Here is a 26,850-nt window from a genome sequence, read left to right as displayed (position 1 = left end):
CCCAGGACCCTGAACCTAACCTTTGGGCATAATAGTGCTTCCAGTCCAGAACTCTCAGTCATCATGGAGGGGTAGCTTGGCAGCTGTTTCTACAGGTACCAAAGCCCCTGAAGAAAATTCTTGCCCCCAAAGTCCTTGGCAAGTGTGTATCAGAACAGTGCTGCTCTATGTAGCTTCCATGGGACCTTTCACCTGGGATTAGATTGTGAAAGATAAAAAGGTATCAGGTGAAAGAGTCAAATGGAGGACTTTTAGTGATATGGAAGACTTAGGGATGTTTGCAGGAGGCAGGAAGAGATTAAAGATGAAAAGAGAAAATGATGCAGGAACAAGCTCCTGGGGAACTGGGACAGGGTAGGATCAGAAGTATAAGAAGGAGAATGCCTGCCTCTTTATTAGAAACTGGAGCAAAGAAAAGAAGGGTTTTGAAGTATGCACTGGAAAAGGGAAGGCTAGGTTTTCTCCAAGAAGTAGAACAAGTCCAAGAGGCCTCAGGGAGAAGAGGGATAGTAATTCAGGAAAGAATAAAAGAATTGACAGACAGTAGTGGGAACTGAGGTGGGATTAGATAACCTAAGTTTATAATGAGGCCACACACGCGCACGCGCGCGCGCGCACGCGCGCATGCATGCGTGGTGCATTGAGGATCTGAAATAACTTGGGAGTCCCTCCTTAGAACAGACCACCTATTGCTCCCAAGGGCAAGAACAAAGTTCTTGATCTAGGGACCATGAACTTGTTACATATTCTGCTAACCATATATCAACATTAACTGATTTCCTTTATAATCCTATCATTTCATTTTCTGCATTGAAAAACATGGTTCTGAGAAAACATGCTCCATAGTCTTCCCCAGAATGCTAGGACAGCTTCTTTGCTATCCTCACTGTCTAGAGACTAAGCTTAAAATATGTCACATCTCTGCATCCTTGGTTTTATGTGGTTTTTCTACAAGATTTGGTGGCACATCTCTGTGTATTTACTTTTCTGACTGCCAAGTCTTATCAACTGAAGTTGAACATTTTTACTAGTTGCAGAATTACTAATGGAACTTCAATCTCCATTTCATGGGGCAAGAGAAAAAGACCGTTGATTGTGACCTGTATGGACTTCTTTGGTCTCATTTTCATTTGTAAACTTAAAGGACTGATCTAGATGACCTCTGAAGACCAGTTACCTGACCAACAAGAAGCCTCAGAGTTCTAAGTTCAGCACTGTCCTTTGGTTTCCATTGTCCAGGCATCGCTCCAAGGTTGGCCTTACCGAGCGCTTTGAGCTTTTTGTGATGAAGAAGGAAGTATGCAATGCCTATACAGAACTGAATGATCCTGTGCAGCAGCGGCAGCTTTTTGAAGAGCAGGCCAAGGTACCAGATGAACAACCAAGAGAACCTGCTCAGTTATGTCCATAGCATCAGGACCTTGACACATTTCAGATTAAAGTCTGCTTCTCTTTGTAATTCTATAAGAAGCTAAGCACATAACTGTGGATCTGTTCTAGACTTTGACAGACCAATAAGGGGTGCAGGGGGCAGCATGGGACCCTGGAAGAAAGTCCTGTTCTACCCCTGCCTCTGTATGCCATAGGCAATTTTATTTCACAGAGAAATGCATGTTTATCCAAAAATGGACTTCTTCCATGAATACATCTAGAAATTATAGGAAAATGTTGTTCCATAATACAGTCTGATTGTAGAATAGTAGGTCCTCTGGGCACATTACTGTACAGATGGATACTAAAATGTCTATGCAGCTTGACATTGAAAGGCTCCCCCTTTTTTCTCTCATCTAGGCCAAAGCTGCAGGTGATGATGAGGCCATGATTATGGATGACAATTTCTGCACTGCTCTAGAGTATGGGCTCCCACCAACAGCTGGCTGGGGAATGGGCATTGACAGACTTGCTATGCTCCTTACGAACTCCAATAATATTAAGGTAAATAGCTGACTGTCTCCATCTTACTTTTTGTTTTGTTTTGTTTTTTGCAAGACATTGGGCTTATAAATGACTTGCCCATGGTCACACAGCTAGGTTAATTATAAGTATGTAAGTCCTCCTGACTCCAGGGGCTCTATCCACTGTGCCACCTAGCTGCCCCTTTTTATCTTATTCTAGAGAGCCTTATATTCCTGAAAAAGGACAAATTTTCTATGGGTTGGGGTTTTTTTTTTGCCCTAAGTGAGATTTAAGAAACTTAAGTTCTCTATTTCCCTAGTTATAAAGCAGCATAATAACAAGAAAAAAAATTGTCCTTTCCACTTTGTGACAATTTCTGATTCAGGATAGTACCAACCTTCTAGAGTAACAGCCACAGACTGAAAAATTGGGTTATTTTTGTTTTCTGCTAAGGTCTGGTCTCTGGGCCCCTCCCCTGGGAAGCCTTCCTCTCAGGAGGAGACAAATGTTAAGCTGGGATGGTAATAGTGGAAGAGTTTACACACAGCTTCCTAAGTAGAGCACACATTTCTCTCCTCTAGGAGGTTCTTCTCTTTCCTGCTATGAAACCAGAAAACAAGAGAGAGAATCCAGCCATCACTGGTTTGCCAGAAGGACAGTCTCTTGTCACCTTCAGCTAGTGTGTAACCCATGTGACTTGGCTATCTTTCCTGACCTTGGAAAAAAAATTCACATACAGGCCATACCCCAAATATGTATTAAGCGCTTAGGATGGATGAATATTGTGCTAGGGGATACAAGGACAAGAAAGAAGCAGACTCTTTCTTCAAAGATAAATTCCAGGGTCCTGTTCTAGAAGATGTTACTGATATGAAGCACCCCTTGGGAACGGCTTCCTGCATCTCAACCCCCAGTAAATCCTGTCTGTCTTTTTCTGCTCTACTTCATTTCCCCCCAACCTTGGAAGGCCTCATTCCAGTCAATTCAGTGCTCTCTTAGACTCGTGAAGGACCAGTGGTCCTTTTTTTATAAAGAGGTATGACTGGGAATGCAATGCTGCCTTTCAAAATTCAAGAAAGCAGAGTACATCCACCAGGAGTTGGGGCAAGGTAGAAAAAGGAAGATATTTGGAGCCTGGCTATAGAGGCCGGATCTATTCCTTGCAGTGTGACAGCCTCAGGTAAGATCTCCATTCTCTGGGCCTTGGTTGAGACAGGGCAGGATTGTCCTCAAGCATCCATTCCAAATCAATCCAGTTCACTTCATCAAGAAGTTCTTGAATCCCTATTTCATGGCCTGTGCTGGGGGCCTGGTGATACAAAGGCCAACCATAAGGGATGGAGGTTTGTTCTACTAGAAGGCAAAATGCTTTCTGGTAGAGATAGTACCCAGGCCACACCTGGAAGGAGCCTCATGATCCATGAGGCAGAGGTCAGAGGGAATCTGTCCAAGAGCTGGAGCAGAGGCCTAGGGACTGGAAATGCAACACCAAGTGTGAGGGAGCCAGCAGCTCCAGTTTGAGCACCAACAGAGCAGTCACAAGGCATCTGAATTGAAGTTTTAGGGTGTGTTTAAAATTTTTCCCACCAGTGATATTTTTTTTTCTCATTGATGTATATTGGTAAATCAGCAGATGTCATTTTACATTTTAATTGGTTGTAATGTATTAGTTTCATCATAGGATAAAGTTTTATTACATATTTTAATAAATATTTTTATCTGAAATTCTGAATCCCCAAATTTCAGAGACAGTGACCTACCCTTCTCGAAATAAGAATTCCCAGAATAGCATCCCCATCAAATGAGCTCCAGCCTCTGTTTGAAGACCTTAGCAGCTCCAGAGAAAACCGCCCCACTTCTGGGCAGTCTTGACAGGCAGGAAGCTTTTCCCATTGCCTCCATTGGTGATGTCCTCGCTCTGCTCCCAAGAGCCATTCAAAATCAGTCAGATTCTGCTTTCATAGGGCAGAACTTCACCTACTTTACATCATCTCCAAGTTTCATCCTCATAGAGCAGGGAGATAGGAATGAAAGAAGAACCCAAGCAAGCATTTATGAAGTGCCTAGTGTATATCAGACACAGTGCAAATTTCAGCTCTTTTGATCCTTCCCCACAACCTTGGGAGGTAGGAACTGTCATATGTCCATTTTACCATTGAGGGATCATGCCCCTTGCCTAGGATCCCATGGCTAGTCACTATCTGAAGCTGTATTTGAACTCCAATTTTCTGTCTCCAGGACCAGCATTCTGGGCACTATGGTACTACTTAGCTGCCAAGGGAGTAGGAGAAGGGTAAGTGACAAACACATGGTAGCAGTTGTTGTTTGTATGAAGAAGGATATAGCCTTTAATACAAAACTGAATTCCTCCTTTGTATAAAAAAAGATTATGAAAACACTGGTATTTTCTAGAGAGAAAACTATTTCCCTAAATATACATGAATAGTAGATAGATATAGAAGAAAACTACGGTTTTGGAAGGAAGAATATAGCATTAAATATATGGGAATCAAAGAAAAAAGACAATCGCCTTACAGGAAGAGGAGAAACTCCAAGTAAAATTGTTTAAGATTAAAAAAATAATCCCAGTATATATTTTATGAATATTGTAGTAGAGGACACTAGATTATGCAATCTGGAAGCCAGACCATTCATTAAAAGGACTGAGCAGAAAGCACCTCAGGCTCAAACCCTATTTGTCTGTGAACTTTAGAAACTGAAAGGGCTCTAGAAAACCCCTTTTCTGGCACTTTCCTAGCTTGAAGGGCATGACATGACTTAGGCCCGGGTGATATTTCTATCTTTAAGGTCAGACCAGCTGTTATTAACAGGTGTAATTTGCTAAGGTGGGGATTGCTAATTTGTAATTGGGACATAGGCTACCCATCTAGAGCCAGAGACTGAGAAGGAGACTGCTTCAAGTTCTTCTGACTCTTAAATAAGCAAGCCCAAGGCTTCTTTGCCCAGAATTTCTTATCAGCCAAGTCAGGTGAGTCCTTCACTCCCCCTCCAAGGCATGGAGGTTGACAGCAGAGGTCATGGGCATTCAGTAAAGTGTTGAGTCAGTAGAAATTCTGCTTCCAGAAGCCCAGTTACTTCTTGTTATTTCTAAGTTCAGAGAGGGCAGAAGGTCAAGAAAAAAGGAAAGAAGGACCTAATGCCATCTGTTTGTTTCTGTGTTATCACTATGGCTCACAAGTGGAATCTTATTGCTGTAAATGTCTATTTACATATCTATGCACTTTTAGGAGGTAGAATGACACAGTGGATAACTGGCCTCCAAACTAAGATAAATAAAGCCACTATAACATCATTTTCCAAAGTATGATCAAACCTAGGAATATAGAGCAGGAGGAATTTTCTGTAGCCTAGTGCTTCCTCCTATCAATCAGCTCTCAGCAATCTCTGATCTAGTTAATCAGCCACATCCCTTATCCTTTGATTTCCAGTAATCAATGTCTGCCTTTGGTCAGCTGAGGGTGAGCTTGGATGCGAGGTATTCTTTGGCTCTCTTGTCCATTTGTTAGTCATGCCCAACAAACACCAGACCTGGTTTACAGTCATCATTTGACTAATCCTACATATATGCTGTTGAACCCTTCTGGAGAAAGTTCTACCCCTTGCTAAATGAATTCATGACAAACATATCTATCGATCTAGACAGCTATCTAATCATAACTAGCTCCTCACTTGCTATACCACACTTTTACAGATTAACCTTATCATGCTCTACCAAGGTGGGTAGAACATTGGACCTGAGTCAGGAAGACTCAAGTTCATATCTGACAATGGACACTTCCTAGCTGTGTGATCCTGGACAAGTCACTTCTATTTGCCAAGAGCATCTGTTTCCCTAGGTTGTTGGAAGGATCAAAGAAGAAAATATTTGCAAAATAGGGTTATTTAAATGCTACCTATTATTTGTAACCCCCTCTCTTCTGCCCCCCCAAGTCTGCCTAGACCATAACAACTTAATAGCAAAATGAAACCCTATGTTCCAGTCTATCTTTTCAGAAGTCTCCACTCTCCCAAGGCATTGAGAACTGGAAGGATTTGATGCGGGGAACTCCAAAGGTCTGTAGGCTCCCCTGTCCTCCTGTATCCCAAGTTGAAGGTTACAGAAAGTAAAAGAGCAAAATAGGATATGAATATAGCCTGAGATGTATTTTTTTAGAAACATGTTAGTTCATAAAGGCATACCTGAATTTTGCGGGGATTTTTTTGATTTCTTGTAAAAAAAAATTTTAAAGAAAATGATTGGGTTTCAAAAAATAAATGCCTGGTACATGTGGATACAAGGAGTCTATCTTGTGGAAAGGTCCAATTTGTTTACCATACCTCTCTGTGGTGTGGTGTTCTATATCATTTATCCATGGACTCTTGCAGCCTGTGAAGCATCCAGTTAGCTGAGGTTGAGGCTGCTCTATAGAATTGGGTTTTCATTCAGTTCTTGGGCATGTCTCAGGGAAGATAGAAGTTCCAGGGACAAGTTCCTGAGCTCCTGCTCAGACAGAACTGGTTGGTAGCCCATCAGTCTCATAAAATCACCACAGATGACCTGCAGTTGGGTCACCTTTTCATAGGGCAGTGACCAGCGCCATGCCTGGGAAACATGGCCATCCCTGGAATCTGGGTAGAAGAAATCTTTTTCCAAACCCCGCCCACGAGTAATGAACTGAATCCAGGTGTGGAGGTGAGGCAAGACTTGTAATTGTGAAAAATTGTATAGCTGGGAGGCCTGGACCAGGGGCTCCTGGACTAGATCCTCATAGCGCATTAAGAGGTAGCGTCTCTGCAGATAGCCATCGAGTTGCTTTACGGCCTCATAGATCTCCTTTTGGCTTTCACAAATTATCTTCATCAAGTAATAGGGCTGGTCTTTGGCCTTCAACCTGTGCCTTTGCTGCCCCAGTAAAATACGATCATCCAACATCAGTTTACCTTTTGTGCGCTCTCGGAAATAGAACACAGCCCGGGGATCACGGACCAGGTGAACAATGTGCAGGTTGAGTGCAGGGTCAGTCAGCAGGGGATAGAGGCCCCTGAGGTTGAAAAATCGAACCTCCTTGAGCACTATATGGCTGTAGGAATTGCAGGCCTTCTCTACCACACTGAAGGGCTGCTTATTGCACAAAGCCCTACATTCAAACTCAGAAGTGATGGCTCCACGTTGAAAGGCACCACAGGCAGGGGGAGAACACAAGGCCCTACTAGTCTCCCACATGAAAAGGTCAGATTGTCCCCTGGACCCAGGGGTCAAGTAGCTCCCAAGGACAGTCATATCACAGAGGAAGATGGAACGGACCAGGCTCTGCACAAGCTCCTGCAGTGCAGCAGTGCTGCTCCTAGAGAAAGTCTGCCACACGTGCCAGGAGGGTTCCATCAAATAGAAGACATCTGGGTGCTGACTGAAGAGTTTCCCCATAAGGGAGGACCCAGAGCGCCATGAAGACAGGATCAGTACCTGCACCTCTCCTGGTTTCTTCAGACTTCTGCCATTGCCAGGGAGTTGGAAGAACAGGATGATGATTGCTGATGGCAATGCCAGAAAGAAGAATAGTGTTGTCTTGTTTTCCAGAAAAAATCTACAGAATTTAGAAAACCTGTCAGGTCCAAAAAGACATGTTCTCTCAAATGTCAAGGTCAATATCCTTACCCTCACCCTTTCTCTATCCCCTTCCCCCAGAGATTTTGTGTTGAACTGGCTGAGAACATCTGAACCCAGCCATATCTGATCACAACTTCCCAGATCACTCCCTCTCCCTTGGAACAAGGCACTAATTACTCATTCCTAGTCCCTCTGAATCCCTTCTGGATTCTTCCTTGCTTCTTAATTCTGCTCTACCACAAGAGAACTAAGAGTACCCAATCTCAGCTATAACTGGTCAGTTTTAGCTTTATCTTAATCACCTTTTTCTCCATGTAGTCGATGAATATGTCCTGGCTCTCAGTCCATATGGCCTCATGGCTATGTTTTGTTCATGGAAAAGTGAAGTGTTCTCCCTCAAACTTGGGTCATTCTGGTTTGCTTTATGACATAAGCAACTATCAAAGACATGTCACAGAGGAAGTCAGCATGTGTCTTCTTCATTATCAAGACCACATAGTAGGGGCAGCTAGGTGGCACAGTGAATAGAGCACTGGTCCTGGAGTCAGGAGGACCTGAGTTCAAATCTGACCTCAGGGGGTGGCTAGGTGGTACAATGGATAGAGCACCAGCCCTGGAGTCAGGAGTACCTGAGTTTAAATCCGACCTCAGACACTTAATACCTAGCTGTGTGGCCTTGGGCAAACCACTTAACCCCATTGCCTGGCAAAAAAAAAAGACCATATTGTGAGGCAGTCATTCTTGTGGCAGGTGGTTTCCATTGGGAAGGAGATATTCTGGTGTTAGCTAAAAACTTGCCCAAAAAAGGAACAATTATAAACATCTTGGGATCAGGGAGCCAACATCTCTAAGCATTCAAGTTCTTCAATTAGATCTCTTTTCAGATGCAAAAGTAAAAGGCAAAATAATGTGGTAACTCAAGGCTCAACCCATAACTCTGAGATCACATTGATCAGATTAGTCCTGAAGGTTTTTCAAATTGTAATTTCTGTGGTTTATATTCCCCAGAACTCATACCCTGGGATTATCTGAATTTAACTCCTTTCTATTCCTTCCTGCTGATTATTCAGTTCCCTTAAAAGTTTCTGAGGCTCTCTCAAGGCATTGGCTTCAAGTCAGTTAGAATTTACTGCACACCTACTATGTGTAGGCACTATTACCCTTAATTATTAGACTTATAAAGAAAAGCAGAAGCAGATCCTGCCCTTAAGGAGCTCACAAGGTAATGGTGACATGCACAGAACTTTGTACATTTAGCACAAATCTAAGTTGATCCCAGAAGGACTCATCAATAAGGGAGACCAGGAAAGACTTCTTGTAACAGATGTTTAGCTGAAACTTGAAGGAAATCATAGGAGTCAAGGTAACCACAGATGTCAGAAGGTAGAGACAAAGGAGAGCATTCCAGAATTGGGGAACAGCCAGAGGAAGCACAATATAGAGATGGGCACGTTGTGAGCAAAGAACAACAAAGGTTGGGGTCGTGGTATCACAGAGTATATAAAAGATAATAAATATTAATATGAGAAAGGTGGAATGGACCCAGGTTATGAAGGTGTGAGGTGTGAGGTTAGGGCCTGTACCAGGGTAGTGATGGTGTCCAAGGGAGAAAAAAGGGTGATAGTAGAAAGGTAAAATCAACAGATTTTGGCAGCCAGTTAGATGTGAGGTCTGAGAATGAGGGAAGAGCCAAGAATGGCATCTAGATTGTGAGTCTTGGGTGCTGAGAGGATGGTGTTACTCTTGACAATAATAGATATGGAAGGGGGGGGGTGTTTTAGGAAAAAGAGAACGAGATCAGTTTGGTAGGTAGGTTGAGTTTAAGATGTTTATAGGACATCTAGTTCCAGATGTCTAATTATAAGGGGAGACCTTAGTACTGGATAAAAAGATTTGAGAATCATCTGGGTAGAGAACATGAATGTGGAATGTAGAACAAGTTTATTACACCCACAAATAAAGGAATTATATCTGAGCCTATAGTCAGCATAACTAGGGACCTAGAGAATGTCTGGCCTTAATGCTTTAAAAAATATTTTAATGTTTATATTGTTGACTCAGTTAAGAGTCTTTGATAATAAGTATAGATACAACTTTTTTTTTGATACTGCTATCCAGTTTTCCTGCTAGCTTTGTTGAATCATGGAAAAACAGACCAAGAAAGGTTTTTGTATGGAGACCCAGTCACTCCTGAGGCACCGACTCTTCCTACTTGGAAGCCAGTTAGACTGTTTAGTATCACACAGAACTGGCCCTTTAGCCCTGATACTTAGCTCCAGTCTCACCCTGGACCAATCAGTCATTTCACTTCCTCTGAACTTCATTTTCCTCATCTGTAACATGGGGTTAATCCCTCTGCTTCCTAGAATAATTGTGAGGCACCTAGGAACCTTGAAAGCACTTTATGAATGACTTAAAAGTCATTTCTTATGATACTGCTTCCTACAAGGGAGGTACTAGTAAACATTTGTACAATTGAGCTTTTGTGTCTTGAAAGTGCCCCCCGTCCATCTCTTGGATTCCTATCTGGTGTTTATGGAGAAGAGCACCCCAGAATTGGTGAATGAATGCTGCAACCTAACATGGGGCCACCAGAGCTCTGTCATCAGAGTTCTTACACTGTTCTCACCACCTTCCTATGGTCCCTCATCTTTTTTTTATTTTTATTTAAGGCAATGGGCTTAAGTGATTTGCCTAAGGTCACGTGGTTAGGTAATTATTAAGTATCAGAGGCCTGATTTGAATTCAGGTCCTCCTGACTCCAGGGCCAGTACTCTATCCACTGTGCCACCTGGCTGCCCCACCTATGTTTCCTCATCAAGAAAAAGAAAACTCCAGGTGCTCTGCAGGTCTGTTCTAGAATAGTGAGGATTCAGGGGACAGGTAGTGCTCTTCTAGGCCAGGTATGACAGCCAACAGATGGGCAGTACAAATTCTGGGCAGTTCAAGGGATAAGAGACAGAAGGAGGGGGACATGATCTGAACAATTTCCACAGTTTCAAAGATTCTGTGCCTGCCCCAGAAAGAAGATTCTCAGCCTGACATACACTGTGCCCATTTCTACTAAAAACACTAAATAGTGTAGGGAATAAAAGGATTGTTCCTTAGAATAATAAGCAGTACCTATCTGAAACCATCAACAACATTATATGCAATGGGGATAAGCTAGAGGCATTCCCAGTAAGATCAGGGGTGAAACAAGGATGCCCACTATCACCACTACTATTCAATATCATATTAGAAATGTTAGCTTCAGCAATAAGAGAAGAAAAAGAAATTGAAGGAATTAGACCAGGGAAGGAAGAAACAAAACTCTCACTCTTTGCAGATGACATGATTGTATACCTAGAGAATCCAAAAAAAAATCATCTAAAAAACTACTAGAAATAATTTTGAACTTCAGCAAAGTCGCAGGATATAAAATAAACCCTCATAAATCCTCAAGATTTCTATATATGACTAGCAAGATGCAGCAGAAAGACGGAGAAATCCCATTCAAAGTAACTTCAGACAATATAAAATATCTGGGAGTCTACCTGCCAAGGCAGACTCAGAAACCTTTTCAAAACAACTACAAAACATTTCTCACACTTAACACTTCTCAGACTTAAATAACTGGGCAAATATCAACTGCTCATGGATAGGTTGAGTAAATATAATAAAAATGACAATTCTACCAAAATTAAACTACCTATTTAGTGCCCTACCAATCAAAATTCCAAAAATTTAGAGTTAGAAAAAATTGTAAGCAAATTTAGATGGAGAAATAAAAAGTCAAGAATCTCGAGATTTAATGAAAAAAAAGTGCAAAAGAAGGTGGCTTAGCCTTACCAGATCTAAAATTATAAAGCATCAGTCATCAAAACCTGGCTAAGAAATAGAGTGGTGGGAGAGACAAAACCCACAGAGGGAGCCCGTGAGGCAGTTCTCCTGCTCAAGGTAACCTGGAAAAGAGAAGAAAGGCTCTACTCCCTGGGGTTGGAGGGGCGACCCACCAGAGGGGGTGGCCCTCCAGAGCGAAAGAACTTCAGCCTCCTGGAGGCAGCCCCAGGGCGTTGGGAGCCAGCAGCTCACAGCAGCAGGGCAGTTTCCTGAGCTACGCCCTGGGGAGCACCGGGCACAAATTGGGGGAACAGCGCATAAATTGGGGGAACAGCGGGGGACCTCGGTCAGAGTGAGCACATGGAGCCGAGCCCTCAAGGCACACAGAGAGCAAGATGGTGTGGTCTTGCAGCAGTTCAGATCCAAGAAACAGAAGCAGGTGGAGCCGGTAAGCAGGAGCCCCCAGGGCATGAACCCATTGAACCTAGGGAGGGGAGTGGAGAGAGACTGCCAAGCTCTGTCCTCTGTCCCTGGAATAGGATGCTGGGGTTCTGACCACATTCGGACCTGATCACAGTCTAGGCCCCCCCATAGAACAGCAGGGCCCCCCCACCTCAGCCCCATGGCAGAGGTGGTGCGCTTATGGTCATTCACAGACCAGGAGGGAGGACAAGGCCTCACACACTGAGATCCTTGTGGGAGTGTCCCAAAAGTTCAGGAAGCACCCCCAAAAACAGGCTAAGGCTGGGGAAAATGAGCAAGCAGAGAAACAAGAGGAACACCATTGAGAAATATTTTGCCTGTGAGTCCAAGGATCAAAACACTCAGTCTGAAGATGAGGAAGCACAAGCTCCTGCATCTAAAGACTCCAAGAAAAACAGAAATTGGGCTCAGGCTATGACAGAGCTCAAAAAAGACTTTGAAAATCAAATGAGGGAGATAGAAGAAAAACTGGGAAAAGAAATGAGAGAGATGCAGGAAAAACATGAAAATGAAGTCAGCAGCTTAGTCAAGGAAATCCAAAAAAATGCTGAAGAAAATAGCATGCTAAAATCCAGCTTAGGTCAAATGGATAAAACAGTTCAAAAAGTTATTGAGGAGAAGAATGCTTTAAAAAGCACAATTGGCCGGATGGAAAAAAAGATAAGAAAGCTCTCTGAGGAAAACAAATCCTTCAGATAAAGAATAGAACTCAGGGAGATTGCTGAATTTACAAGAAATCAGGACTCAGTACTTCAAAACCAAAAGAATGAAAAATAAGAAGAAAATGCAAAACATCTCATTGAAAAAACAATGGATATGGAAAACAGATTTAGAAAACATAATCTAAAAATTATTGGAATACCTGAAAATCATGATCAGGAAAAGAGCCTTGACATCATTTTCAGAGAATTACTACAGGAAAATTTCCCTGATATCCTAGAAGCAGGGGGCAAAATAGAAATGGAGAGAATCCATCGATTACCCCGAGAAAGAGATCCCAAAAAACCAACCCCCAGGAATATTATAGCCAAGTTCCAGAATTCCCAAGTCAAAGAGAAAATATTACAAGCAGCCAGAAGCTGCAATCAGGATCTCATAGGATTTAGCAGCAACTACATTAAAAACTCAAAGGGCTTGGAATATACTATACTGGAAGGCAAAAGAGCTTAGAATGCAACCGAGAATCAACTACCCAGCAAAACTGAATGTCCTCTTCCAGGGAAAAAGATGGACTTTCGATGAACCAGGGGAATTTCAAATGTTCCTGTTGGAATGGCCAGAGCTGAACAGAAGGTTTTATCTTCAAATACAGGACTCAGGTGAAGCATAGAGAGTGGAGGAGAAGGAGAAAATATGAGGGACTAAATAATGCTGAACTGCATGTATTCCTGCATAGAAAAATAACACTGATAATACTCGTATGAACCTTCTCAATTAACAGAGCAGGTAGAAGGAGCTTTTATAGCTGAAGCACAGGAGAAAACTGAATTTGAAGATATATTGTGGTGTAAAAATGGAGTCAATAGATAAAAGGGAAATGTAATGGGAGAAAGAAAAAGGAGAGGAGGAATAGGCTAAGATATTTCATATAATAAGATTTTTCTTTATTACAATGAGCTATTGCAATGATATGGAAAGGGGGAAGGCAAGGGGGAATGAGGGAATCTTCGCTCTCATCAGAGGTGGCTAGGAGAGGAAACAGCATATATACTCAGTGGAGTATAGGCATCTGGAGTAAGAAGGAGGGGGGAGCAGGGGGAAGGGGTGGGGATATGAATAAAGGAGGAGAGGATGGACCATGGGGGGAGAGTGGTCAGATATAACACATTTTCTTTTTTACTTCTTACAAGGGGCTGGGATTGGAAGGCCTGTCCAGGACTATAGGGCCAGGTGGATGCTGGGCCTAAGGGGTGGTATGGGGGCTCAGGGCCTCTTGGCCCCAGGACCAGGGATCTGTCTGCTGTGCCACTCAGCGACCCTACAGCAGAGTCAGAGTGAAAGGAGAGAGAAAATATAGTACATGGTAGTGGAGAAATATGAAAGGAGGGAATTGTGATCAGCAATGGCAATGGTGGAAAAATGTGGAAGTAACTTCTGTGATGGACTTATCATAAAGAATATGATCCACCCGCGACAGAGTTGGTGGTGTTGGAACGAAGACTGAAGCACATTTTTTATTAGTATCATTATTATTTGGGGGGCTGCAGGGCAAATGGGGCTGGGTGGCCTGCCTAGGGCCGCATAGCAGGGTGACCATTGGGTGTCTGAGGCTGGATTTGGACCTGGGTGCTCCAGGCTCAAGAGCCAATGCTCTGTCCGCCACCCAACCACCCCTACTATTGTTACTATTTTATTTTATTTTTTTTTTTTTTTTGGTTTTTGCCAGGCATTGGGGTTGGGGTGGCTTACATGTCACACGGCTGGGTGATTGTTGGGTATACAGGGCCAGATCCATATGGACTCAGGTGCTCCTGGCTCCAGGGCTGGTACTCCATCCACTGCGCCACCTGGCCATACCTACAATTATTACTATTATTTTTTCTTTTTAATTTTAATTTTTTTCTCTCCCCTTTACTTTATCTCTCAAGCAAGTCTATATTTTGGGGGGGAGGGGGTATTTTGTTTACTCTTAAACAAGAATTTTTATTAATGTATAAAAAACATTATTTGTACAAAATAAGAATAAATAAATATTAAATTTAAAAAAAAAAGAAATAGAGTGGTGGATCAGTGTAATAGACTAGGTGCAATAGCAGGAAATGATTATAGTAATCTAATGTTTGATAAACCCAGAGTCCAACTATTGGGATAAAAACTCTCTCTTAGATGAAAACTGTTGGGAAAATTGGAAGTTAGTATGGAAGAAACTTAAATTAGACCAACACCTCCCGCCTTATACCAAGATAAGATCAAAATAGATACAGGATCTAGACATAAAAAAATGATACTGTAAGCAAACTAGAAGAACAAGGACTAGTTTACCTGTCAGATTTATGGAAAGGGAAACAATTTATGACCAAGGAAGAGATGGAGAACACCATTAAAAATAAACTAGATAATTTTGATTACATTAAAAAAAACTTTTGCACCGTCAAAACCACTGTAACCAATATCAAAAGAAATGTAGCAAATTGGGAAACAATTTTTACCACTAGTGTTTCTGACAAACGACTCATCTCTAAAATATACAGAGAACTGAGTCATATTTTTTTTTAAAAAGACAAGCCATTTCCCAATTGACAAATGGTCAAAGGATGTGCAAAGGCAATTTACAGATGAGGAAATCAAAGCAATCCATAGTCATAATCACTAATCATTAGAGAAATTCAAATTAAAACATCTCTGAGGTACCACCTCACACCTCTCAGACTGGCCAATATGACCAGAAAGGACAATGATTAATGTTGGAAGGGATGTGGGAAATCTGGGACACTAATAGATTGTTGGTAGAGCTGTAAACTCATCCAGCCTTTCTGGAGAGCAATTCGGAATTATGCCCAAAAGACAACAAAAATGTGTATACCCTTTAATTCAGCAATACTACTACTGGATCTATACCCTGAAGAGATTATGAAAAAGGGTAAAAACATCACCTGTGGGGTGGCTAGGTGGCGCAGTAGATAGAGCACTGGCCCTGAAGTCAGGAGTACCTGACTGCAAATCTGGCCTCAGACACTTAATAATTACCTAGCTGTGTGGCCTTGAGCAAACCACTTAACACCATTTGCCTTTCAAAAAAAAAAAATCACCTGTACAAAAATGTTCATAGCAGCCCTGTTTGTGGTAGCAAAGAAATGGAAACTGAGGAAATGTCCATCAATTGGGGAATGGCTTAACAAACTGTAATATATGTATGTCATGGAACACTATTGTTCTATTAGAAACCAGGAGGGATGGGAATTCAGGGAAGCCTGGAAGGATTTGCATGAACTGATGCTGAGTGAGATGAGCAGAACCAGAAGAACATTGTACCCTAACAGCAACATGGGAGTGATGATCAACCTTGATGGACTTGCTCATACCAACAGGGCAACAATCAGGCACAATTTTGGGATATCCGCCACAGAGAATACCATCTGTATCCTGAGAAAGAATTGTGGAGTTTGAACAAAGACTTTCTATGTACCTTTAATTTTAAAAAAAATTGTCTCATTAGGTAATTGTGCTATATCTCATACTATATGTTTCTTCCTTTAAGGATATGATTTCTCTCTCATCACATTGAACTTAGATCAATGCATACTATAGGAATGATGTAAAGACTAACAAACTGCCTTCTCTGGGAGTTGGGGGGAGGGAAGCAAGATTGGGGGGACAATTGTAAATCATAAAATAAATAAAACCTTTCTAAAATTTAAAAAAGTTGAAAATACAAAGTATCCATTGTATACCAATTATCAAATGAATAGGATAATAGTGACTGCTCTTCTGCAGTCACCATGCAAAATGGAGGATGCTGTGACTCAGAGTAACTTGCATTGTCATACAAAAATGGCCACATGTTTTGAAATAATTTTTAAGCAAACAGGAGAAAATAGCAGTCACTTTTCTAAGTCATCTCCAATCTATTTCACAAAAAGAAATTATGTATAATTTGTAGAATACCAAAGCTGGATCCACAGGATAAGAAGTCAACAATAATGTAACGTAAAACCCAAATATAATATCACTAGATACCATATAATATCATATCATACAACATCACAACACTAGAGGCAAACTTGAAGACTTAGAGCTTCCATTTAGGGTTCTTACTTTAGAAATCACTCAGCAGTGAACACAAACAACCAACCCACCAAGAATTGCCTCCTGATCTGGGGTGAGTGGCCTAGCTTAAACCTTCCCTCACCTGATAGATTCTGCCAGTCCTTGAGAATGAAAGGGAGAACAACCGAAGAGTGTGAATGTGAAAGAAAGAGGCAGCATAGCAAAGAGGCAACTAGAAGTTACATGTGCCTGTGAAAAAAGATTTGTCTACATAGATAATGAAGCATTTTTTTTCTGCAGTACATGGCACTTACACAAAAATTAACCATATACTAGGGCATAAAAACCTAATAATCAAATGCAGAAAGGCAGAAATAGTGAATACATCCTTTTTAGATCATAATCCAATAAAAATCACATGAAATAATGGGCCAGAGAGAGATAGACCTAAAACTAATTGGAAACTAAAATAACTTCATTTTAAAGAATTGGGGGGGGGCAGCTAGGTGGCACAGAGGTGGTGCAGAGGATAGAGCACTGACCCTGTAGTACCTGAGTTCAAATCTGACCTCAGACACTTAATAATTGCCACAAGTCACTTAATCCCATCACCTTTCAAAAAAAAAGAAAAGAATGAATGGATCAAACAACAAATTATAGAAAAAATGATGTCATCCTATATAATGACAATAATGAAACAGCATAACAAAACTTATGGGATACAGCCAAAGCAGTTGTCAGGGTGTATAATATATCTTTAAATGCTTACATGAATAAATTAGAGAAAGAGGAAATCAATGAACTAAACATGCAACTAAAAAATTAGAGAAAGGAAAAGGATTTGCTAAAACCAAATGTATTATAATTTGTCCTAGAGCAACCTCTCTTCCAAACTTGTCTCTTGCTATCCAAGGTATCAATCATCTTAATTTCAGTTTTCCAGATTTGTAAACTCAGCATGGGATAATTAGAAGGCTGAATGGCCAGAACACTGGACCTGGAGTCTAGAAGACTCATCCTTCTGAGTTCAAATCCAACCTCACACACTTCCTGACTGTGTGACCCTGGGCAAGTCATTTAACCCTGTTCATCTGTTTCCTTTCTGTCAAGTGAGTTGGAGAAGGAAATGACAAATCACTCCAGTATCTGTGCCAAGAAAGCTCTAAAAGGGGTCACAAAGAGTTGGACATCACTGAAAAACAACTTTGAATGACAGCATTATTCTGAATTCTGCAATCTCCCTTTCCCTACATATTTAAATGTTTCCTAAATCTTGCTGTTTCTAACTTCATAAATCTTCATAAATCTCTCCCAATCTGACCCCATCTCTCCTCTTACACAGCTACCAACTGTAGTTTGGGCCCTCAGTAATTCTGGCCTAGATAAGAGTTACTAATTCACCTGTCCCTGCCTCAAGTCTCCCCTCCCTCCATTCTATTCTTCACACTGTTGTCAAAGTTTTCCTTCAACTACCTTGATTTAATCAACTCTGCCTCTATGATTAACTATAAATGGTTTACTTTCAAAGTCCTTCAAGACCTGACCAACCTGTCTTTCCAGCATCACTGGACATTATCCCCATCCTGCACTCTATGGTATTACATTTGCCTTCTTATTTCTCTTCAAGAAGCAAGACAAGCATCATTGTCATCTCTATAGATGAGTCTTTCCTGATTCACCCAACTACTAGTTCCCTCCCTCCTACACTGCCTTATATTTACCATATCTGTATTTATTAACTATAATTATTTTATATTATATATATAATTTTGTTTGTGTTTGTTATCTCCCCCATTAGGATGTAAACTCTGAGTAGAGATTGTTTTATTCTTCATACTTTTATCCCAATCACTAGTTTAGTAGGCTCCTAATAAAGGCTTGATTGATTTGTGCATCAAACCAAATTGGAAAGGAACCAAAGAGTGAAGCACATAATCATTGAACATACAGAAGAAACTTTGGAGCATCAGCACAGATCTAGAACTGGTTCCAATCTATCAACAATCCCAGGTGTTGAATGGCAGCTTCTTTTGGGGTTGTAGTTACAAAAATCAGAACCTAGGAGGTATTCAAAAGGATTTAGCTGACAACTACAACTTTATAGGGGCAAAGTCAATGTAGAGAAAAAGCAGAGACTCATCTGAGCTCTCCCCCAAACCCCTCCAAAAAACTTTAAATATTGCCTAAAACAAATTCTGAAGTGGCAGAACTCATAAGAATGGTGTGAAACAATTTTCCAGCCCAAAATAACTTAGGTCAGCAGGAAAAGCCTGTTGCTTCAAGGTGAGAGTGGAGCTCAGTCCATTGCAGGCCATGCCCCAGCAAACTAACAGTACACTCAGGGAACACTGAGTCAGTGGTGGCAGTAGCAGTTTCTGGACCTCTCCGTCCACATGTGGCTCAAATGATTGTCAGACAACTGGTCAGAAGGAGATTACAGGGGTTTCTTCACTGGCACCAAGAGCAGGACTCTGTTGCTTTGCCCATATTTGAATCTGCTCTACAGTCCTGGTTCTCAGTCCCAGGGCAAGGAGCACTTGTAACCACAGGGGAGTGGGCACCCCTGTTACAGTTCCAGGAAAAAGAGTGTTTATAGTTGAAGACCAGAGCACAGGCTCTACCCTAGATCATACCATCTTAGAAGAACTGAAAACTTGTAGGTGCCCAGAATTATCACTGAAAATACCTGCACCAAAAAACCTGAAGCTTGTGACCCCATCCACTTGGGAAGCAGAGCTCCATTTAGTGTGGAAAATCAAGAAATCGGCTGGGAAAAATGAGCAAATATGGGCATCCATTTCTCTCTTGGCTTGACTTCTTTCTCTTCAGCATTCAGTCCTAAAATAAAGGAGGTCTGTGGCTTTGTGAGTCATCTCATTAGGTGAAAGAAATTGGATCCTCTGAACTTGCAAGTTTCCAAAGGTCAGAAGAACAAGCTGACCAAGAGTCTGTGTCCAGGCTCCAGGAATTAAATTCATGTTGTTTTTTCCAGCCAGTCCAGTGGTAGTTAAGATGAAGACTTATCTGGAAGCAGTGCCACATTTGGACATGATTGTAGTAAAACCATTGCTTTGGTTTTACAGATTAAATCTGTTAATCCCACTCTCCAAGTAGGGCCTGCCCTGGAGTTCTTGGGTCAAGATGTTTGTACTTTTGTTCTTGCTATAACTTTGAATTGAATACCCACTTCAAAGCTAATTGACATGGGGCGGCTAGGTGGCGTAGTGGATAAAGCACCAGCCTTGGAGTCAGGAGAACCTGGGTTCAAATCCGGTCTCACTCACTTAATAATTACCTAGCTGTGTGGCCTTGGGCAAGCTACTTAACCCCATTTGCCTTGAAAAAAACAAAAAAAAAACCCAAAAAAACAAAGCTAATTGACATTAAGTGATTAAATGAAACTGGGGAGCCATTTTCTGTCACCCAGCAGCATGGAGAACACATACAGATATAAAGTAAAGCCAGAACACCGAACCTGTATTACACTATGAAGGAAAATGAACCAATTTTAAAAAGAAGATTCTCTAGACTCCTTGTAGATGACAAAACAACAACTAAAAAGTTTAAAAAAAGGTTCAAAAAAGAAATAAAACATTAAAAGAAGATATTAGGGATGCCCAAGTTACATGACCAAAAAGATAAAGGGCTTGACATTTTTCTGATCCTCCTAATCTCTCATCCTTCTCCAAAATAGAAACTGTATGCCAGAAATAAAACAATCGCTTCTGTTTTCTACAATCTAAGACACTAAATAATCTAAACAATCTAAACACTAATCTAAAAACTCCATCAGTGAAGGTCAACATCCCCTAATTCCTAACAAATGCCATTCAACTTCCCCTGCCCCACTGACTACCAGACTTCCTCTCCTAGCAAGTGAACTGCATAAGTTGACCCATGTGTTTGAAACTATACAACTCTTCCCACCCCACTCCCTTCTTCTCGGTGCTTCAGGGAGCCAAACTCCAAATGCAGAAATTTGCCCAGATGGTAACTCCATGGCAGGATTCTTGGCCACAAAAGAACTTAGCCAGAGTAGAGAAAAAGAACAGGGCACCTGCTTATAAGGAAGCTCAGATCCCTACCCCTCTTGCCTCATCCTTCTGATGACAGGGAGGATTAAATTTCACAATGGGATATATTTCTAGTAACGGCTTGGCAGTACTCTGCCACTGAGCCAGAGAACTGAGGAACAGAGGGAACTGTGCAGGATATGGTTGGGGTGATGGAAGTGAGAACAGTGAGAGCTGAGATATTCATAAATTGACTGGAAGGAAGGAGGAAGAAACTGTGATGCTCTGAGATTCCCCACTCACCCCTGCAGGGAAACTACCAACAGAGGCAGGGAGGGAGGGAGTAAGAAAATGAACAATAGAAAAAAATTAATGGGGGGAAAAAAAGACAAATTATCAAAGATCTTAGGAGAAAGAAAACTCAAAAGACCTTGAGCATAAGCAGATAAACTAACAAGGAAAATTCTACTAGCAGAAGGAAATATAGCCTCCAGATCTAGTAAAACACTAGTAAAAGTGTTCAGGGTACCTGAAAATTTGGTAGAGGACCATGTGGATGTTGAAAGGGCTGTGGAAACACTGCATAGCACTGATGAATTGTTTGAAAGAAATGAAAATTTTTAAGAGTAAAATTTAAGGCCAACACAACAAAAATAACTGGCATAATAGAAAATCTTGAATCCATAGTGTTAAATCTCACAAAAGAAACAAAAGAAAGTGCAACTGATAGGGAATGCAAACGTATAAGTGAAAGAAAATCGGAAAGAATAGAAGCAAAAAGCATTGAAGGAAAGTAGGGGTGCAATGGATAGAGAACTTACCCTGGAGTCAGGAGGACCTGAGCTCAAATGTGACCTCAAACACTTAATAATGACCTAGCTGTGTGACCTTGGGCAAGTCATTTAATCTCATTGCCTTGCAAAAAAAAAAACACTAACAAGAAAAGAAAGCAATTTATACAAGCAAATTTAAGGATTTAAGGTCTCCTGGAAGAATGTGGCATATCCAAAAATCTTAACCCCATAGTACAAGAAATCATACAGGAAAACTTCCAAGAATTTCTGAACACAGAAAATAAAGTGCCAACCATAAATCAACATCATCAAATAAAATAAAAAACCAAGGCTATAGACTCAAAGAAACAAAACAAGGCAAAATTTAATAGTTCCATTGAAAAACAACAGATTCTTCAAACTAGGAGAAAGACCTTCAAATGTAAAGGAAAAGAAGTTCAAATTCTATTCTGCACTCTCTAAAAAAAATGAGGGACTAGAATGTTGTAACAGTAGTTTTTATTTGTGTCTGATTCTTCATGATCCCATTTGGTGTTTTCTTAGCAAAGATACTAGAGTGATTTGACATTTTTTTTTCTCCAGCTTATTTTACAGATGAGAAAACTGAAGCAAATGGTTAAGTGACTTGCCCAGGGTTTCACAGCTAGTAAGTGTCTGAGGTCAAATTGGGCTGGCACTGCACCATCTAGCTGCCAAAGGAATGGAATAGTGTGTTCCAGGAGTGGCTAGGTGGTGCAGTGGATAGAGCACCGGCCCTGGAGTCAGGAGTACCTGAGTTCAAATCTGGCCTCAGACACTTAATAATTACCTAGCTGTGTGGTCTTGGGCAAGCCACTTAACCCCATTTGCCTGGCAAAAAAAAAAAAAACCTAAAAAAAAAATAAGGTGAATAGTGTGTTCCAAAGAATAGTGGATCTCAAGATGCAGCCCACAGTGACCTATCCTTCAAATCTGAGCTTAATCATAATTTTTTTAGAAGATTAATGTTCAATAATAAATGGAAATTTGAAACACTCTTAGTAAGAAAATAGACCTAAAGAGATTATTTGTTTTTAAAATATAAAATATAAGAAGTGTAAACAAATACAGCAACCAAAAATAACAACAAAGGAGTGATCATGAGGAGACTTCTTTCTAAATGAACAGGAGGCGACAAGGATGAAAACAGAAGTCAGAGAAGTGATGGAGAAACCATCCTGAAATGTTATAAACTAAATGTTATAAATGTTATAAATTAAACCTTACAATACCCTACCTACAGGCAAACAATGTCTTTGGGGGGGGGGGTTAGGAGTGGGGAATTAATAACAAAATGAGAGGGCATATAAAAAGAAAGAGAAAGGAGATAAAGCTGTTCCCTAATCATCAAAGGCAAATAACTGTTCTGGTTTTTCAGGAGAAACCTTACAGGAGAATGGACAAGGAGGCAAAGGGAGGATTTAAGAAATGTGGGAAACTTTGTTTCAGTAGTGGGAGGGAATATCACCAAGGAGGGCTACGGGAGAAGAGTAGGAATTTTATCCATTTACAAAGGATATTATTTGCAAGGATTTGGTGCTCTGGCCATTCATCCTGGGTCAGGAGTAAGGAAATCCGAGCTCAGAGAACTGACATCTGAAAGATTGGGAAGCCATGGACCCAAGGAAGAAACTTTGGGGCAAATTAAGATAAAATGACCAAGAGTAGGGCAAAGATCAATAATGAACTAAACAATCAGGGACAGAGGAAGAATCCTCTTTATCTCCAGAAGGAATTGATATTCCCAGGGGTGGGAAAACAAGGGATGGGATCTGAAAGTAATAACAGAAGTTGTGAGAGATAAACAATGACAACAAAGTTTTTTGGGGGGGTTTTTTGCAAGGCAATGGGGTCAAGCAGTTTGCCCAAGGCCACACAGCTAGGTAATTATTAAGTGTCTGAAGTCACATTGGAACTCAGGTACTCCTGACTCCAGGGCTGGTGCTCTATCTACTGTGCCACCTAGCTGCCCCTGACAACAAATTTTAATTCCATAAAGAATAAAGAGAACAAATATATGGGCAATGAAGCAAAGAACAAAATATGCATATAGTGTGTGGGATAAGAATCCACTTTGAAAAAAATATAGAGACTCATATGAGCAAAAAGGAAAGTTTATTTTGGCTTTTCTCGAGAAAAGGACACCCCCAAGTCTCACAAAGGTAGTGAAGATCAAGGAGCTGCCCCAAGGTGACAGTCAAGCAAGATTATATGACTTAGTACCATTCCCCCCTCCCTAGCCCCCTTTCTTCCAACCTGATTGGTTAAGGTTTTCAGAGTTACAATTTTATGTAAACAAAGAGAAGAATAAACGGTTTTCATAAAATATTACCTCACCATCCAGATGGTGAGGGTATCAGAAGATTTCTAATGACCTTCTGTTGAATTAATGTCTGAGTATGCAAGGCCTTCTAAGGGACTCTACTAGCACTTATCAAATAAGAGAAGACAGGCTACTGTTCTCACAGTCTACTATCAAACAGGTGGCTAACTAAGACTGCAAGGTCTCTTCTCTGGAAGTATTCCACTATTTCCCTCCCTAACAGACTCAGTGCAAGGTCTTTCTGGAAAGAGTCCACTGTTTCACTCCCTAGCAGAAACAGGAGGGTGTCTGACTGCAAGTGCAAGGCCTCTCTCCCTCTTCTAATAATAGTCTAAGAGTAATAGTCTGTCTTTGTTTTAATGATTTTTAACCCTGAGAGGACTTCCTCTCAGGTTCTATTCTCTCTCTTCCTGTCCACTTGCGACCCATCTTCTTTTTGTAACCCTGACCAAACAACCCATACACACATATCATAGACACAAGGGAGGAAGATGAACTCATTGGGTTTCTCTCTTTTTCCCCCTGGATACATTCAATATCTTTCTGTATCTGCAGAGTCCATTCCAATCTCCAATTTGGATGACTTGTTGGGATCTCCTCCTCTTGTAAAGGAACTTCTTAACACAACATCTTATCAAACAGATTCATATTTTCATCATCAGACTATAAAATTCTAAAGCTATTAAAATTCACATTTCACATTGATATACATACTTTACAAAAATGCAACTTCCGTAATTTTTTGCTTCACAAATGAATATGTTGAAAATTATCAAGTTAATTCCCTTTAATTTAGAAAAAAACAGATATCTTATTGTCTGATCTTGTTATCTCTTAGACTTTTTGTCTTTTACTTAAGGATATGATTTCTCTCTCACCACACTCAATTTAGATTAATGTACAACACGGAAACAAAATAAAGACTGTCAGATTGCTTTACGTGGGTGGGGGAGTAAGATTGGGGGGGAAATTGTAAAACTCAAATAATATCTTTAATAAAAAATATTATCAAGTTAACTTGAGCTTATACCATTTGTATTAGATGACCATCTTTGTACAGAGTGTCCAGCAAGGGACATACAAATAGCCTTAATCTCTTGCTCTTCATTAAAATAATAACTCAAGTATCCTTAACTAAAATAAATTCTTCTTTCTTCCCAAAATGTCTCTTAACTAAACTATAGGTGATTCTTCTCCTGATATACTCAACTGACTTACATTCCCTTCTCAAATTAGAACTTGAAACTGCTACTATCTTGAGATTATATAACCTTCTTTATTCTTCTTACCTAATTATCCTTTCCCTTGCACAAAATAAAATAAAAGAATCTTAATTCTTCTCAAAACATACAGCTAAAAGCAGAGGTTAAAACTGCATGCTGGCCTATCTAGTTATTAACTTTCATTTGCCCTAAAATTTCTATATCAGATTGACTTTAATGATTTACTATAAAGATCTGGGAAATCAAAGGAAAATTCCTTTATAGACATAATTTTGAATGTCAATTTCCAGACAGAGATCACATGGATAGTCAAATGCCTTAAGTCAAATCATAGTCAGATCTTATCTGGTGAGAAATTATTCAAATGTCACATTTCGGGAAGTGAAGTCAAAAGGGTCCAACCTCAGGTCACACTGAAAAGTCGCCCCTTCGGCTTCACCTGTATAGTGTCCAAACCTCCTTCGGGCTTCCAGACTTCAAAAGAGCATTGACTCAACAGCACTTCCCTTGCTGATCATACCTGATGTAAGACACAAAACAAAAGCCAATCAAAAGTCCCATGATCTAAAATAGTAATTCCATCTAATTAGATCTCCAAGTGAATCAACTTTACAAGGGCTAAATGCTAATTCTAATCTAGATTGGGGAAGGAGGGGTCACAATCAATCAGTCCCCTTCCCTACACATATATCATCTTTATCTACTCTGAGTGTCCCTGTCATCAGGATACATTAAATAAAGTGACTTTCTAAACATTCAAAAAGCAGTTGAGTTCCCCCAGCATCTGAAGTATCCTTGACATACAAAAAAAAAAAAACACACTTCTCCACAAATATGTTTCATAATTCAGCTAGAAGGTCTATCCTCCTGGTGGCACTAATTTCTAATCTGCAGACCCACATCCTTTTGTCTGAAATCATATCTGTTTTATTACTGGACAAAGATCGTATATTAGAGGTCTCTTGGCTAGCCTGCTGTATTACAACAAATAAACACCCCCTTTGACTAGGAGATGATTTTTTTTTAGGTTTTTGCAAGGCAAATTGGGGTTAAGTGGCTTGCCCAAGGCCTTACAGCTAGGTAATTATTAAGTGTCTGAGGCCAGATTTGAACTCAGGTACTCCTGACTCCAGGGCCAGTGCTCTATCCACTGGGCCACCTAGCCACCCCAACTAGGAGATTATTCTAAGAATTCTCACATTTAGCCAGAGACCGTCACCAAAATATCATAAATTATTATCATTATTTTCTTTCCCATGTTGCTTAGGTGCTTTTACTTCAAAGCAAACAACCACAACTTTGAGATTATAAATATAAATATAAATATATATATATATTTATATACACATTACCGCAAAAATTCCAATTTATGTATGTATATAATTGTCAAGTTCTTATGCAAACAATTCTCTATAATAAACCTGTTTAATTATTAGCCATGTGTGAAATACAAATTATTATTTTTCAGAATTCATTCAACCATTAGAATATCTTTAAATTTAGCAAAATTGTGATAAGTGTAACACATTAAGAACTAGATTTCACAAAACAATCTTTCCATTATTTCATTTATACCTGGACCTTCTAGAGCAAGGTCTGACACATTATTTAAATATTTCAGGGAACCAGAGGGTCTTTGATAGCTTCCCTCATTATTCCTACAAAGCAATCAACCATAAATTCCAGGTTTTACTACATTACAGTAAAATAATTTGTATTTCCAAAAGTAGATGACATTTGATAACACTTTTCAACAACTTTATTGATAAGTCATCTAATGAGGGTTACATAATTTTTAATTTCCTAATCATTTTCCATTTCCATTTCCCTCACATTTATACAACATTATTGGAAAGGGTATCTTGCAGTTACACTATCCTTCTGAATGTGCATTTAACATGGGGGAGGAAATCTGCAATTTTACTTCTTTAAAATTTAAACATTAAATCCTTAACCTCAGACA

The 26,850-nt window shown here is 40.3% G+C and overlaps 2 protein-coding genes across 7 annotated transcripts in view; one reads left to right on the top strand and one right to left on the bottom strand.

The window, feature by feature from the left end:
- LOC141497149 (lysine--tRNA ligase-like) overlaps positions 1–13,538 on the top strand; it is a 31,504-nt gene extending 17,966 nt beyond the window's left edge. For 4 of the 5 annotated variants that reach the window (XM_074199799.1, XM_074199822.1, XM_074199807.1 and 1 more), the window contains 3 exons: positions 1,240–1,366; positions 1,792–1,935; positions 2,478–13,538. In XM_074199799.1, the coding sequence (XP_074055900.1) occupies positions 1,240–1,366; positions 1,792–1,935; positions 2,478–2,576 (370 nt within the window). In that variant the 3' untranslated portion in view covers positions 2,577–13,538. The remainder of the gene's footprint in view (positions 1–1,239; positions 1,367–1,791; positions 1,936–2,477) is intronic. The other variant, XR_012471239.1, reaches the window with a different exon arrangement.
- LOC141497173 (carbohydrate sulfotransferase 4-like) lies at positions 6,250–7,911 on the bottom strand. 2 transcript variants are annotated; one of them, XM_074199830.1, is made up of 2 exons: positions 7,807–7,911; positions 6,250–7,499 (listed from the first exon to the last, which is right to left on the bottom strand). In XM_074199830.1, exons 1-2 carry the CDS (start codon positions 7,860–7,862, stop codon positions 6,320–6,322), a joined length of 1,236 nt encoding a protein of 411 aa, XP_074055931.1. In that variant the 5' UTR covers positions 7,863–7,911; the 3' UTR covers positions 6,250–6,319. The 2 variants fall into 2 exon arrangements, with proteins under 2 accessions (XP_074055931.1, XP_074055933.1); XM_074199832.1 differs by having other exon boundaries at positions 6,250–7,481.
- Positions 13,539–26,850: the final 13,312 nt, after the last annotated feature.

Source organism: Macrotis lagotis, chromosome 1 (genome assembly GCF_037893015.1).
Source record: "Macrotis lagotis isolate mMagLag1 chromosome 1, bilby.v1.9.chrom.fasta, whole genome shotgun sequence".
In the NCBI taxonomy this organism is placed as follows: domain Eukaryota; kingdom Metazoa; phylum Chordata; class Mammalia; order Peramelemorphia; family Peramelidae; genus Macrotis; species Macrotis lagotis.
The sequence above is the reverse complement of the archived record's forward strand: the minus strand, read 5'-3'. Positions and strand labels throughout refer to the sequence as shown.

Excerpts from the sequence above, each read along its gene's own strand:
- LOC141497173 (XM_074199830.1), bottom strand. The coding sequence starts at position 7,862 with ATGAGGCCATATGGACTGAGAGCCAGGACATATTCATCGACTACATGG. Across the intron at positions 7,500-7,806 it reads TCGACTACATGGAGAAAAAG|GTTTTCTAAATTCTGTAGAT; the intron begins GTGATTAAGATA and ends TGGACCTGACAG.